Genomic DNA, 13,357 nt, shown 5'->3' with positions numbered 1-13,357 from the left:
CTTCGCTCTTGGGCTGTCTCTGGTGAATTACCATGGCAACAAGCAATGTTGGATCTTGGGATGCGCTCCATTGTAGGGTGGGTGTACTTGATCTCTCCGTCACCTCCTTTAACCCCAAACCAACCTACTCCACAACATGTCTGTAAGTATCAAAGAAATGGGCTCAAAGTACAAGGGCGACCTGTCAGAATCCGAGGAGAGCAGCTGTTCATCTTTGGCATCCGATTCGAATTTGTATCGAATCAGTTTAGTTGACCTCTTTTGTCCCATCTTCACACAGTTTGTCCCCGTAAACCCAAAGCCTTTCCTAAACGAATTGACCGGAAAGCCTGTGATGATCAGACTGAAGTGGGGTCAAGAATACAAAGGCTACCTGGTGTCAGTAGATTCGTACATGAACATGCAGGTAATTTGAACCTGTTCCTACGCCGATCTCTATAATGGGAATCGGCGGTTTCTACACAGGCTTGTTATTAATCACCACCTCCGAATATAGTTGGCGAACACAGAGGAATATATTGATGGAGCGTCAACAGGAGTTTTGGGAGAAGTGCTGATTCGGTATGCTTCATAATTGAATATTGCGTTTTCAGGAATTCTGACATTTAATTTCATCTTAAAAAGGTGTAACAACATCCTTTATGTATGTTTTCATGCTTGGTTGATGATTTAACAAGGCTGTAAGAGCAAAAACTCAACGATATACTCTTTATTATGATACAGGTGCGACGATTGGACGAGGAAGAAGGTTCAGATGACATGCAAGAATGAGTGTCATGCCGGGTTGGTTTTCAATTCACGATGATATATAGGAAAGAGGATTGCGCTTCCGTATAGTCACGATTCGCCTGTAGAAAAAGTTGCTTTGTATTATACACTAAGTGAATGTGCTTTTATGCTGCTTATTGAACTCTGGGCACCATCGCTCGTTCTGTGCTACACTGTTGCATGCAGTGCCTGTCCGGTTCTTTTTGTTTTTTATGGACGTGATAGACTCCGAGTCCACAGTGTACGTTTGGGAGTAAGAGTGCCTCGTACTACCTGTGGACGTCCAATATGAGTGGATTGTGTGATACCTGTGGAAAGTAAACAGTTCAGCTTGAAGATGGAAACATGAATTCTCCAATCATTGTCCCAGCGATTCTTATTTATCACTTGTTCTTAGCATAGACTTGTATCCTGCTTTAAAAACAGAAACTTTCAAACATATCGCTGACGGTTTAAAACGCTCATAAAATCGCCCATCTCCCGGCACGCGGCACGCCGATCAGCGCACCTGCCTAAGCCCCCCACACTCGCCCATCAAGGCAAAGGGAACAAGGCCGCTCGCCCTCGCCAGCTCGGAATTTGCTGCAATTTCAGTGTTTTCGCCTTGCTACAGGTATTAGCACTACAGGCCCACTTCCTCTTACGGCAACCCATTCCTTTCCCTGACTTTGTCGAGTCTGGTAAGTGCACTGGGCTTGTTAAACCTGCAAATGTTTAGCTAGCATGTCTCACCGTATTGCATTGTCTCAACAGTAATGGCTGCCGGTGCGCCTTACCCAACGGGAAAAGTACCCGGCCATGGTGCTGAGGTTGAAAAGTACCTTCAAAAGTGTCTGAAGGAGCGCATCATGTTTATCGATGGTGCCATGGGCACTATGATCCAGCGCTACAAATTCACTGAGGAAGATTTCAGAGGAGATCGGTTCAAGGACCACCCCAAGGACTTCTTGAAAGGAAACAACGATATGCTGTCTCTTACGCAGCCGAAAGCGATTTACGACATCCACTGTCAATATCTAGAATCTGGGTCTGATCTAATTGAAACAAACACGTTCTCTTCAACGACAATCGCCCAAGCCGATTATCTCATGCAAGACTTGGCATACGAGCTGAACAAGGTAACGTATATTTGCGGAAGCAGCATACTCCTTGCTTGATAGAAGATGTTAATTCGATTGTGGCATTGTTAGGTTTCGGCCGAACTGGCAAAGAAGGCGTGCGAAGAGTACACGAAGCGAGACCCATCAAAACCCCGTTTCGTTGCTGGGGCTATTGGACCTACTAATCAGACTTTATCAATCTCTCCTTCGGTTGAAAATCCTTCCTATCGTGCAACGAACTTTGACGCTATGGTGACCGCCTATGCAGAACAGGTCCGGGGTCTCCTAGACGGTGGAAGCGATTGTCTTCTAGTGGAAACCATCTTCGACACTCTCAACGCTAAAGCCGCTCTGTATGCCATCGATTTGATTTTTGATGAGGAGGGTTATGACCGATGTCCTGTTTTGATCTCTGGTACCATTGTTGACCAGTCCGGGCGAACATTGTCAGGTCAAACCGGAGAGGCTTTTATCGCGTCTGTCAGCCACTGCAACCCTCTTGCGATTGGATTAAACTGTGCTTTGGGTGCCGACCAAATGCTGCCATTTCTGCAGAACATCTCAAAGAACAATCCGACTTTCATTATATGCTACCCGAATGCAGGATTGCCAAATACATTCGGTGAATATGACCAATCGCCAGAAGACATGGCTGAACAGGTCCGACCTTTCGCAGAGCTCGGGCTGTTGAACATTGTCGGAGGATGTTGCGGTACGACCCCGGCGCACATAAAAGCGATTGCTGACATGTGTAAGGGCTACAAACCTCGTGTCCCGCCGGTCATGGATCCAGATACGCTCATTGTTTCCGGGCTGGAGACGCTGAAGATTAATAAAGCCACTGGATTCGTAAACATTGGAGAACGGTGTAATGTATCCGGTTCCCGGATTTTTGCGAAAAAAATCCTCAACGGCGCGTATGAGGAGGCGTTGGCCATTGGACGTGCCCAAGTGGAGAGTGGTGCACAGGTCATCGATGTTAACATGGACGAGGGTTTACTGGATGGCAAGGCTGCGATGACGAAGTTTTTGAATTATATTGCTTCCGAACCTGACATCGCCAAAGTTCCTCTCATGGTGGACTCTTCCAACTTTGAAGTGGTTTTGGCTGGTTTGAAGTGCGCACAGGGGAAATGTATAGTCAACTCTATCAGCTTGAAGGAGGGTGAAGCAGATTTCATCAAGAAAGCCAAGATTGTGAAGCGATTCGGTGCCGCAGTCGTAGTGATGGCTTTCGATGAAGAAGGACAAGCCGTGGACACGCAGCGAAAGTACGACATATGCGCGCGATCATATAAAATCTTAACGGAGGTAGTTGGGTTCAAGGGTTGCGAGATCATCTTTGACCCAAACATCTTGACCATTGCAACGGGCCTCGAAGAGCACAACAACTATGCCGTAGAGTTTATTAACGTATGTCGAATTATTAAAGCCGAGCTTCCCGGTGCTAAGATCAGCGGTGGTGTATCCAATCTTTCCTTCTCCTTCCGTGGCAAAGAAGTCCTTCGTCAAGCTATGCATAGTGTGTTTTTGGTACGCAGGCGAGAAAGGAAATGTCTGCATTAACCATGTCGCTAAAGTTTCTCTTTCCCAGTACCATGCGATCAAAGCAGGGATGGACATGGGTATTGTGAATGCTGGTTTCTTAACGATTTATGATGACATTCCGAAGGATTTGCTGGAGATTTGCGAGAATGCCATCTGGAACCGCGACCCCGAAGTGACAGAAAAACTTCTAGCGTACGCTGAAACCCATGGCAAGGATGCGGTAAAAGGCGGCGAACAGACAGAGGCTTGGCGTAATGAAAATGTGGAGGGGAGGCTCAAGTACGCGCTCGTCAAAGGCATAACAAAATTCATCGTGGAAGACACCGAGGAGGCTAGATTGGACAAAGTGAAGGTATGTTCCAATTCCAAGAAATTTTATTTGAAATGACCATGTCGATTTCTAACCGAAGGTGTCTTAGTATCCTCGGCCACTGAACGTCATCGAGGGCCCTCTAATGGCCGGCATGTCGGTGGTTGGAGAGCTCTTCGGCGCTGGAAAGATGTTCTTACCCCAGGTCATCAAGAGTGCTCGGTTAGCTACGTGCTTGATGCTTTTGCTATGAAGTTATGATGCTTAACACCATGTTTTGCAGTGTTATGAAGAGTGCCGTAGCACATTTGATTCCATTCATGGAGGAGGAACGGTTAGCCAACCTTGCTGCCTCTGGCATTGATGCCGAAGACCCGAACGCGGCCTATAATGGAACCGTTGTGCTCGCAACGGTGAAAGGAGACGTACACGACATTGGAAAGAACATTGTGGGTGTTGTGCTGGGATGCAACAATTACAAGATCATCGACTTGGGAGTCATGACACCCTGTGAGAAAATTTTGGAGGCGGCGGCCAAAGAGAAGGCTGATGTCATCGGTCTTTCCGGCTTGATCACCCCGAGTTTGGATGAAATGGTATATGTTGCACGGGAAATGGAACGCAAGGGCTTGAAGGTATTATTACGTTTCCTGAGATGGATGGACTAGAAGTCAGAAACTGACTTCTAATTTTCTGTAGATTCCCCTACTTATTGGTGGCGCAACAACCTCAAAGATGCACACTGCTGTGAAAATCGCACCACGCTACTCGAACCCGGCTGTCCATGTGTTGGATGCGTCAAAATCCGTCGTCGTCGTCTCCTCCCTTCTCGATGATAATGCCCGAGAAGATTTTGTAGAGGACATCGTCGATGAGTACGAAGACCTTCGGGCGGAGCATTATGATTCTCTGAGAGACCGTCGTTACTTGACGTTGAACGATGCTATTGCCAAGAAGGCGCAAATCGATTGGAAGGCGGAAACTATTCCTTGCAAGCCGAAGTTCTATGGTACCAAGGTATACATGGATCTCATCTGCTGTACAGCGCCTATGGATATTGTTGTAACAGATCTTATATTGCTAGACGCTGAATGACTACGACCTTCGCAAATTGGTAGCATATATCGACTGGAATCCCTTTTTCCAGACGTGGCAGCTCAGGGGAAAGTACCCTAACCGAGGGTTTCCCAAAATCTTCAATGACGATACCGTTGGTTCGTTTCAGACTGTCTGTGCTGATTTAACATCCACTTATCATCTTTTCGCATTAGGTGAGGAAGCGAAGAAGCTCTACGAAGATGCGAAGGACATGCTAGAGACCATCATCAACGAGAAGATTCTCAAGGCAACCGCTATTATCGGATTCTGGCCCGCGAATGCTGTGGGGGAAGATATTGAGCTGTATGCGGACGAAAACAACCGAGAAGAACCCGTTGCTAAGTTCTATGGGCTCCGGCAGCAAGCCGAAAAAGACTCGGAATCTGATGAGCCTTATTATTCGCTTGCTGACTTTGTCGCTCCAAAAGACACGGGTCTACTCGACCACGTGGGAGCCTTTGCAGTGTCTTGCGGATTTGGCGTGGACGAAAAATGTGTCGAATTTGAGAAACAGCATGACGATTACAGTATCATCATGCTGAAAGCTTTGGCAGATCGACTGACGGAAGCTTTGGCAGAACTTGTGCATGAGGATGTGCGAAAGAACTATTGGGGATACGTTCCAAACGAAGAGCTGACGCCTGAGGAGATGCTGCAAGTCAAGTACCAAGGTATTCGGCCAGCTCCTGGTTATCCAAGCCAACCGGATCACACCGAGAAAGAGACTATGTGGAAGTTGATGGGCATTGAGAAGGAAACTGGAATTGGGTTGACCGAGTCTTTGGTAAGGCTGCTTCAACCGCATTGATGTTGACTGACATCAGAGTTGGCGCTCACGCACGTTTTATAGGCGATGACACCCGCGGCGTCCGTCTCTGGTGTCTACTTTGGGCACAAGGATTCCACATATTTTGCTGTAGGCAAAATTAACAAGGACCAGATTGAGGATTATGCGGGGCGGAAGAGCATGAAGGTTGATGTAGTTGAGCGATGGTTGTCGTCTAACCTGTGTTACGATATCGAATAAAACAGGGAATTAAGGAGCAGAGGTGTTATAGGAGTCAGATAGGGACTGGTAGAGCAGGTAGACGGGGCTTTTGGCTGTTGTAATATAGATTGCAGCTTGACGCATGTATATTAATCCAACGTGATATCGTTCTCTTTTTTTTGGACGGAATGATATAAGATTTTTACATTGTGATAATGTCGTCCAATGATTGCCTCCCATTCTGGGATCTACAACGCCTGCTAACCATTACTCGTTCGACGACATGCCTGAAGCGTCCAATTCTTCATCTTCCTACAAGAGAGACAGTATTTTGTCATCGTTTTAAAAATAAACTCTGTTGATGGTTGCTAAAAATCTGGGCGCGTTGCTACCGTTAGACGTTATTGGTAAAGACATGCAGTAACTGCTCCCAATATCTATATGTTGGTGGCCGAGCCAAGTCTACAAGTGAACCTATTAGCTGAGATTCATTTTCATCAGGTACTTTGGGTTAGGATGTCCCGCGAATCGGACATATAAAGGCCTGGGGAAATATCCTCCGACAGACCCTTGAGGAGGGTTGTAATCTCCGATCCGCAAGAAATTAACAGAAGTACACAACACAACAAACTGTCAAATCTGCCCGGTATACCCATCATTCCCTTGATATCCATACTCCCAGCACTTGGTGAAGGATGCAATCAACCAGTCGAAAATCTAGTGCTGGCCAGCAGCGAAGTGATATCATACAAAGAAGATCAAGACATGGAAGCGGACGAAAACATGAGCATTATAAAAGCCCGCCAGGAAGTGGAAAACATGAAGAGGGCAGCCCAATGGTATAGTGATTCCCGTAATCATTAGTCCAACATCAATTCTCATTCTGACGGGATTATCTCTCATATCCCGTCAAAAGCAATCGTACCTCCCCATCCTACATGCAGACCTTCTAAGATTCAAAACTAGCAACAATGTTCCAGTCTTACCCCCAATCGACTCTGATGCATCAGTGAGCCAAAGCAGCGCCGGTATATCTCGCGTGAAATCAGAAGGATCGTTTGGGAATGCTGTGAAGCGAGGGATCGTGGATGATGGCGAAGGGTGGAAAAAAGCGTGGTGGTCTGACAAAGATGTGGGGACCGGAACGGAACTTGGGAATGTGAGCAGAACAGGGAGGACGGATCTGCCAATGGAAAGTGCACGGAGGGCGGCGAGTGCGGGAGAACGGGGTAGGTGAATCCCTGCGATTGAATTACGGCAATTGACCACAACTGAAGAATACATTTGGCTTCTTCCTTCACAACAGCGAAAAGTGCCAAAATACCCAATAGTTCGGTACGCTCATCGGTAGTAGGATATGGCAAAGGAACATCACGACCGACCTCTGCGCGGGGGATGGACACCTCTCAAGTGGATATGACTATAGTGGGAGGTACTCCCCCTTTAGTCGCAACATCACCGTCGCCATCTCCTCGCCGCTCGATTACGTCCCCACAATCGCATATGCTAGGAAACCAACAAGTCCAGCCCCGTACGCAAAGCGTCTTTTTTTTTAATAATGATCCGGATGTTGGTTCCAATACATTCGCCGCTTCGTACGCAAATCTGGTTTCCGATGATAATGTCACCGATAGTGGGAGCTTTTTTTTCAAAGCCGATCGAGACATGCAGTTTGATCTACAAGAAGCGACAACCTTCATGCGCGTATTACAAAAGGAAAGCAGGGTGAGATTTGTTGCTCTGGACAATGATACGGCAAGGGTGAACGGAAGTGAACAAGGCGAAAGGACGGGAGGTCGTGTTGGCTCTGCACCTCGAGATGGATCAGCGCGGGCATTGTCGAGAAGAGCAAGGAAAAAGGATATTCAGTCAATGGAGTTCAACGAGATTCCTGCCCAACTGGAAAGCAGCAAACCCGATGTAACTACCGATGATGTAGTGATGGATGAAAGGGAACCCTCACCCCTTCCTCCTCTGTCAATAGCTCCAGAACCTCCACTAGATCCAGAACCTGAGCAGGAACCAGAGATGATCATTCAAGAAATTGAGCAAACAGTGGAGGTAGCGGAGACGACACCTATTCCACAATCAGAATCTTCAACGGTTGATGAGATGCCTACCCGAGAACCCACACCTCCTCTCCCAGCACCGGAGCCAGAACAAGAACCCGCACCAGTTATATCTGTCCCAGAAGGTGATTGGACCTGCACGAGTCTTTAACTTTTGCTAATGTAATTGAAGTAATTTCTGGTGTTAGAGCATCCGCCAACTCCCCAACCACCCGAAGACTTTACACCGGGATATTTCTGTATGCCATGTTTCGTCTCAATCTGATTCACTTTTGTATTGACCCATTTCACTATCATTTCTACCATCACATACAGTCATGGGAGAACCTTCATCCATACCAAGCAGTGTCAGACCTGATTTTTCAAGACCGGTTACAGCAAAGGAAATTGGGGTGAGCATACATGTTATGTTGTGAAGGGCTCAATTTGCTGACCGTCGCACTATTTCGGTTCTCTGTTAGCCGACTCCAGTTAGGAGCGCATCTGTGAGACCAACTAAGGCAAGGCCCTCTTTGCTGCTACACATCTACCTATTTTATTTCATTCTAACATCAGATACGTACTCGTCCAGCCGTCGACACCACAAGCCCCTCTACCGATGAAATCTTACTGGACTCTGCGAGAGCGGGACTTTGCACGATCTCATGCTAGTATCGCAATAGGATCGCTAATGAAGGTAATATAAACAAACTCGGTTCACCGGATACCACCTCGCTAAGACCGGAACCCAACTAGTACGTTCACAATATTCAGCTCCGGGAACAAAGTACACAGCTTCATGCTCATAACGCTGCGGTGAACGCACGGACTCGCATAAATGAGCAGCTGGGTAAACTTGCTGTACAGGAGCGACGAAAGGCAGTATCACGGGGATATGATCATGGCTGTTTGTGGAGTGCTCCTGGAACAGGCGGGGCAGCAAAAAGATGTGAAGTTATTCAGTGCTGGAAGAGTAGAACTAACAGTAGCGGCCATAGACAAAGACTTGTGGGTAGATAATGAAAGTGTAGTCGTTCCGAGAGGTACTGTAGTAATAGTACCTCCAGCTGCGTTTTGTATATATCTCTCACGACACCGGCACACAGTCCGTCTTGAATGCCTCGTAATGCACTGATCGAGGACGCCAGAGTAGGATAGGTGGTGCACCACAATCCCTGTTGACCTGCGATAATCGCGGCATATCAAGCGATCAATCTCCTCTCCTTCCAAAACCCTTTTCCATACGTCACGAGGAGCTCTTCACCCTTCGCAATCTTTTTGGTCAGTACCCAAACGCCCACCCGGACTTCCCCCGTCTTTTCGCAACGGTAGGTCTCAAACTCCACGTTGGGCTTCTCAGCAACTCCACGAAAATCGTTGATACAACGTCCTTCGTTGCCAGCAAGCTCGGCATCTACGGACAATTGCGTGATACGATCGAGAGAGAGAATATAATCGCTGCTTGTTGAGGCTGTGGAAGCGGTATGTACACAGCCTACATAGTCGAGAATGTGTGAGCGAGGTGAGAGATTGGCAGCGGCGACGAGGCCAAGTTGGCCATTGGCGGGATGGGTGGGTGATGATATGCGGACAATTCGCACAACGCGGGAGGGTCCTGGAGGATTGAGGCCTGACTTCATAGGAAATTTGGTACTTGTTATTGGTGAACGGCTAGAGGAAGAACATTTCAGTTTGTTCCATGAGCATCGGGGGAGATAGTACGAAAGAATGTCAGAGGGGACCTCTCGGGACCACTCATTCTGTGATAGGTAGCGGATATTCTGTGGCCAATTCTTGGGAATCTTGGTTGACTGCCTTCGGCTGTCTTTGTCGGGCATTACGGTGGAGGGTTTGGGAAACAAAACGATCGAGCGGCTAAGCAATTACCATATCATCCAAAGGCCATCGCGCAAAAGCCGCAGCGTTTCTCCAGCAGGGCATGTCGGTAATGATTGGAGGTCTTCACTCCATTGTCGTTGCAAGTAGCATAGTTTTCCTCTTGGCCTTTGCAACCATGGTCTTTCGGAAGAAGGATAAGAACTCATTCGAACCGAAAGACAAGGTATTACCTCCTGCGTTCTTGCTACCTTCTGCACACCACTGACTACAAACACCCAGCATGTCTACATTACAGGCGGTTCACAAGGCACAGGGCTTGCCCTCGCAAAGCTACTTGCCGAACGAGGGGCGCACGTCACGATAGTAGCTCGATCTGTGGATAAGCTGAAAGCAGCACAACTGGAGATCTCCGCGTGCAAGTCGAATGAGGAGCAGATAATTCGCTACGAAAGTGCCGATTTATGTGTGCCGGACCTAGCGGCTGACGCAATGAAAAGAGCTGAACAGGAAATGAAGAAGAAGGTGGATTATGTTTTCATGTGTGCTGGTATGTGCAATATTTCATCACAGCGCTTGTAGACCCTGCTCACCCTGACTTGAACCCACAAGGCTCGGCACGTCCTGGTTTCTTCGCATCAGCCTCACCCGCTGATCTCGAAAAGGAAATGCAAACAGACTACTTTACAGCCGCGTACACTGCTCATGCCGCCGTACAGTCGTTTCTCACCCACTCATCCCCTGCATCCTGCCGGCTTGTGTTCGTGTCTTCCGTGTGTGGATTGATGGGTCTACCAGGTTACGCAGCATATTGCGGTGCCAAGTTTGCTGTCAGGGGATTAGCTGAAGCTCTCAGAATGGAGCTATTAATGTATGGCATCAAGGTTCATATCTACTTCCCTGGAACCATTTACTCCCCGGGATTGGAAGAGGAAAATAAGACGAAGCCGCAGCTTACAAAAGATATAGAAGGGGCAGATGAAGGTGTGACTCCCGCAAAGGCTGCTGCAATTTTGGTGCGAGGGGTAGAGAAGGAGCATTACAGCATTAGCTCTGATTTTACGGGCGATTTAATCAGGACTATGACAAAGGGTCGGTTAAAATGGACGTTCGTTTTACTGCCGCAAATTCATCCCTAAAGATTTTTTCCATTGGACTAGGTGCACCACCAGCAAATAACGCGTTCATGGACGGACTATACTCTTGTATCGCTTGGATCGCCATGCCCATATGGAGAATGGGCGCTGATGCTAAAGCCGTAAATGAAGGCAAACGCCTCAAAAAAGCAAACTAGAGACGCTGCCCTTAGATGGGGATAACATAGAAGAACGGAGACATATGTCTCTGTATAGGTTCCAACGGAACCTTAGGCGACTGCCAGTGCAGTGAAATGGGAGACATTTGATTGAAAGTCCAGTTACCGTCAATCTAGATTGCACCGAGCTTTGATGTCTTGACGGGTTCTGGGAGTCGCATGAAATAATCTGGAAGACGAATTGCGTCACATCTCCATGCTGTACAGACATTATACCATATTCGCCAGTTTTGATTCCATACCTCCATTCTGCGTAATATATCGTACCCAAGGGAACGCTTGGTAGCCACTCTTATCCACAACCTTGAGATACCGCACTTGAATACCAGAGACAGTGAAATACGGAATCTCAAACTTGACAGAAATCGGCGGTCGCTTATCGGGGTCCTCTAAAGTGCAATCAGCAGGCAATATTTAAATTTATCTAATCAACTCCCGACAACATACCGCTTTTAACACTGGGTAGGCCAAAGTGTGCCCGCATCATGAACTCTTTGCCACCAGGGAACTGTTTGATCTTCCATACAGCTGCATTCTTCTCAGGTGCGTAAGACACCGATCCGACGGTGCTCTACAGCCGCGCCACAGTCAGTATAGAGAACAAACTAGGTGGCTTTCTGCTGACGTCTGCACCTTAAACTTTGGAGTGTCAGCATCCTCGGGCACGGGAACAATGATTTCAACGTTGTTTGCTGATGATCTTCGCTTGAATTGAGCTTTGGCCTACTCGTGGGAAGGAAAATTATTAGACCGCAGCGAGTCCTTCCAGAAACAAAGACCAAACCCACCTTTATCATGTACTCAACCCTAGACCCACTGTGAGATTCTATAACTGCTTCGCACCAAATAAGTGGTTTCACCTGTGACCATGAAACAAAGGAGCAGAATTTCAGTGCATGCTGTGGGAGCAGGCAGATAATCACCGCCCTGCGGTTAGCCGCTAGCCGCTAACCTGGGTATTCAGGCGGTATGACATCAGCTCAAACTCGCCGTCTGGTGGAATGAAGGAAATCGTCCGGTCACTCTCGAACCGCGCCAACCGAACGCATTGGTGGAACTTCACATCCTCCATTTCGACCGCCTTTCCCTTTCCCGGGGCTGTATATGAAGGAGCAGCCAAAAGTCAGCACAAGGCCGACCAGTCAACTCCCTTTAAAAGTCTACTTACTTCTCCCAGTACTCTCGAAGAGTACCTTATCATTTAGTCCCAAACGTACATCAGGCATCCCACTCAGATAACATTTCATTTTGATCGCTCCCAAAATCTCACTCCGCAATACATTTCCATTTGCGTTTACCAGCAAATTTACCGATTCGACCACATCCAGGAACACCTCGTTCTTTCTGTACTTTATTCCTTCGGGACGCCATGACACCGCATTGGTGACAGCCATGGGAGGACGGGGTTGGCTTTCAAGTTTATAGGATTCTTGTGTGATGTATCTAAGTAGAAAATGTGTCAATGCTGGAATGCGGCGATCGATTTCCCGTTTCACTTTACGTACTCTTGTAGAATCTTGGGTTCTGTGGTTTGTGGGTATCCGAAATCCATCATTTCATCAAGTAACTCGTAAATAATCACAAAATTATCCCGGATAGATTCTTCCTCCAGCTCCTTGAAATATTCTGTAAAGACCTGACGCAGATACGGAATGTGTCATTGAAGTTTCCGATCCAGTCCATCATTCTGGCGCCCCTTCCCAGTAGTCCAACGCTACCTCTATCAGCTTATGAAGGAACAATAATATTGTCGCTGCATTTGAATTCTTCCTGGTCATTGCCAATACTGTCAGTAGTCAGAGTTAAGGACACAAAAAGATATCCACAACAACAAATGACACAAGATAGTAGAGGCTACATGCTCCCTCGTGCAAGAAACCATCCATCGCTTTCAAAGGATACAATAAAGGTTGTTATGCTTCACATAGAGAAAGTGAATGCCATCTTCGGTCGACATTATCGGTGTCGGAGTCTGCTCCTCTTCCTCCGCCTCCAATATGAGAGGCATAAACTTCTCTACAGCAGACATGGGAATATCTCCGCGATAGTTTCGAGAAATAAGGACCTTAAGGTGGACATGCGAAGGTCAGGAGCTTGCACTCATTTTCATGTTAACGGTGGTCAAGATGGCGTTGTCACCTTGCCCTTGAGGTCCAAAATGAAAAGGGCGCTGGCGACCATGTTTTCACGCTTCTAGAGGATCGCCTCGCTATAAGATAGTAGAGGTGTATGGGACCGCGTAAAGAAATTCGATGCGCAAAATGCCCGCGTCACAAGCTCTCATTCAAGATGTTGAAGGTATTGCAAGGTCGACGAAGCCGTTGCTTGCGCGGGTCTGGTCGACCC

At 47.5% G+C, this 13,357-nt stretch overlaps 6 protein-coding genes across 6 annotated transcripts; 4 read left to right on the top strand and 2 right to left on the bottom strand.

The window, feature by feature from the left end:
* Positions 1–136: 136 nt before the first annotated feature.
* SPPG_06884 (small nuclear ribonucleoprotein F) lies at positions 137–771 on the top strand (the record flags this gene model as incomplete). The annotated part of the gene is made up of 4 exons (XM_016755077.1): positions 137–406; positions 497–561; positions 625–643; positions 724–771. 4 exons carry the CDS (start codon positions 137–139, stop codon positions 769–771), a joined length of 402 nt encoding a protein of 133 aa, XP_016605933.1.
* Positions 772–1,285: 514 nt separating this feature from the next.
* Positions 1,286–6,027, top strand: SPPG_06883 (methionine synthase). Its single transcript, XM_016755076.1, has 10 exons — positions 1,286–1,448; positions 1,522–1,886; positions 1,959–3,401; positions 3,463–3,768; positions 3,836–3,948; positions 4,010–4,361; positions 4,426–4,743; positions 4,811–4,940; positions 4,998–5,608; positions 5,675–6,027. The coding sequence occupies exons 2-10, from the start codon at positions 1,524–1,526 to the stop codon at positions 5,849–5,851; spliced, it is 3,813 nt and encodes a 1,270-aa protein (XP_016605932.1). The 5' UTR covers positions 1,286–1,448; positions 1,522–1,523; the 3' UTR covers positions 5,852–6,027.
* Positions 6,028–6,400: 373 nt separating this feature from the next.
* SPPG_06882 (uncharacterized protein) lies at positions 6,401–8,763 on the top strand. The gene is made up of 8 exons (XM_016755075.1): positions 6,401–6,651; positions 6,729–7,041; positions 7,119–8,006; positions 8,070–8,120; positions 8,197–8,273; positions 8,357–8,381; positions 8,453–8,557; positions 8,617–8,763. Exons 1-6 carry the CDS (start codon positions 6,508–6,510, stop codon positions 8,378–8,380), a joined length of 1,497 nt encoding a protein of 498 aa, XP_016605931.1. The 5' UTR covers positions 6,401–6,507; the 3' UTR covers position 8,381; positions 8,453–8,557; positions 8,617–8,763.
* SPPG_06881 (uncharacterized protein) lies at positions 8,271–10,033 on the bottom strand. The gene has a single exon (XM_016755074.1). It carries the CDS (start codon positions 9,696–9,698, stop codon positions 9,063–9,065), a length of 636 nt encoding a protein of 211 aa, XP_016605930.1. The 5' UTR covers positions 9,699–10,033; the 3' UTR covers positions 8,271–9,062.
* Positions 9,722–11,327, top strand: SPPG_06880 (uncharacterized protein). The gene is made up of 4 exons (XM_016755073.1): positions 9,722–9,922; positions 9,979–10,246; positions 10,309–10,788; positions 10,857–11,327. Exons 1-4 carry the CDS (start codon positions 9,800–9,802, stop codon positions 10,988–10,990), a joined length of 1,005 nt encoding a protein of 334 aa, XP_016605929.1. The 5' UTR covers positions 9,722–9,799; the 3' UTR covers positions 10,991–11,327.
* SPPG_06879 (AP-1 complex subunit mu-1) lies at positions 10,772–13,326 on the bottom strand. The gene is made up of 11 exons (XM_016755072.1): positions 13,151–13,326; positions 12,914–13,076; positions 12,730–12,797; positions 12,517–12,647; positions 12,180–12,454; positions 11,964–12,109; positions 11,800–11,871; positions 11,645–11,734; positions 11,459–11,582; positions 11,254–11,400; positions 10,772–11,180 (listed from the first exon to the last, which is right to left on the bottom strand). Exons 1-11 carry the CDS (start codon positions 13,190–13,192, stop codon positions 11,125–11,127), a joined length of 1,314 nt encoding a protein of 437 aa, XP_016605928.1. The 5' UTR covers positions 13,193–13,326; the 3' UTR covers positions 10,772–11,124.
* Positions 13,327–13,357: the final 31 nt, after the last annotated feature.

Source organism: Spizellomyces punctatus (genome assembly GCF_000182565.1).
Source record: "Spizellomyces punctatus DAOM BR117 chromosome Unknown supercont1.13, whole genome shotgun sequence".
Lineage (NCBI taxonomy): Eukaryota > Fungi > Chytridiomycota > Chytridiomycetes > Spizellomycetales > Spizellomycetaceae > Spizellomyces > Spizellomyces punctatus.
Note: the sequence above shows the minus strand (reverse complement) of the source record. Positions and strands in the feature narration are given on the sequence as shown.

Coding starts and splice junctions, on each gene's coding strand:
- SPPG_06883 (XM_016755076.1), top strand. CDS start 1,524: ATGGCTGCCGGTGCGCCTTACCCAACGGGAAAAGTACCCGGCCATGGT. Junction 1,887..1,958: donor TGGCATACGAGCTGAACAAG/GTAACGTATATT, acceptor TGGCATTGTTAG/GTTTCGGCCGAACTGGCAAA. Junction 3,402..3,462: donor CTATGCATAGTGTGTTTTTG/GTACGCAGGCGA, acceptor TCTCTTTCCCAG/TACCATGCGATCAAAGCAGG.
- SPPG_06882 (XM_016755075.1), top strand. CDS start 6,508: ATGCAATCAACCAGTCGAAAATCTAGTGCTGGCCAGCAGCGAAGTGAT. Junction 8,007..8,069: donor AGTTATATCTGTCCCAGAAG/GTGATTGGACCT, acceptor TTCTGGTGTTAG/AGCATCCGCCAACTCCCCAA. Junction 8,274..8,356: donor TTACAGCAAAGGAAATTGGG/GTGAGCATACAT, acceptor GACTCCAGTTAG/GAGCGCATCTGTGAGACCAA.
- SPPG_06881 (XM_016755074.1), bottom strand. CDS start 9,698: ATGCCCGACAAAGACAGCCGAAGGCAGTCAACCAAGATTCCCAAGAAT.
- SPPG_06880 (XM_016755073.1), top strand. CDS start 9,800: ATGTCGGTAATGATTGGAGGTCTTCACTCCATTGTCGTTGCAAGTAGC. Junction 9,923..9,978: donor CATTCGAACCGAAAGACAAG/GTATTACCTCCT, acceptor ACAAACACCCAG/CATGTCTACATTACAGGCGG. Junction 10,247..10,308: donor TTATGTTTTCATGTGTGCTG/GTATGTGCAATA, acceptor TGAACCCACAAG/GCTCGGCACGTCCTGGTTTC.
- SPPG_06879 (XM_016755072.1), bottom strand. CDS start 13,192: ATGGTCGCCAGCGCCCTTTTCATTTTGGACCTCAAGGGCAAG. Junction 12,110..12,179: donor CTTCGAGAGTACTGGGAGAA/GTAAGTAGACTT, acceptor CTTCATATACAG/CCCCGGGAAAGGGAAAGGCG. Junction 11,401..11,458: donor CCTACCCAGTGTTAAAAGCG/GTATGTTGTCGG, acceptor ATTGCACTTTAG/AGGACCCCGATAAGCGACCG.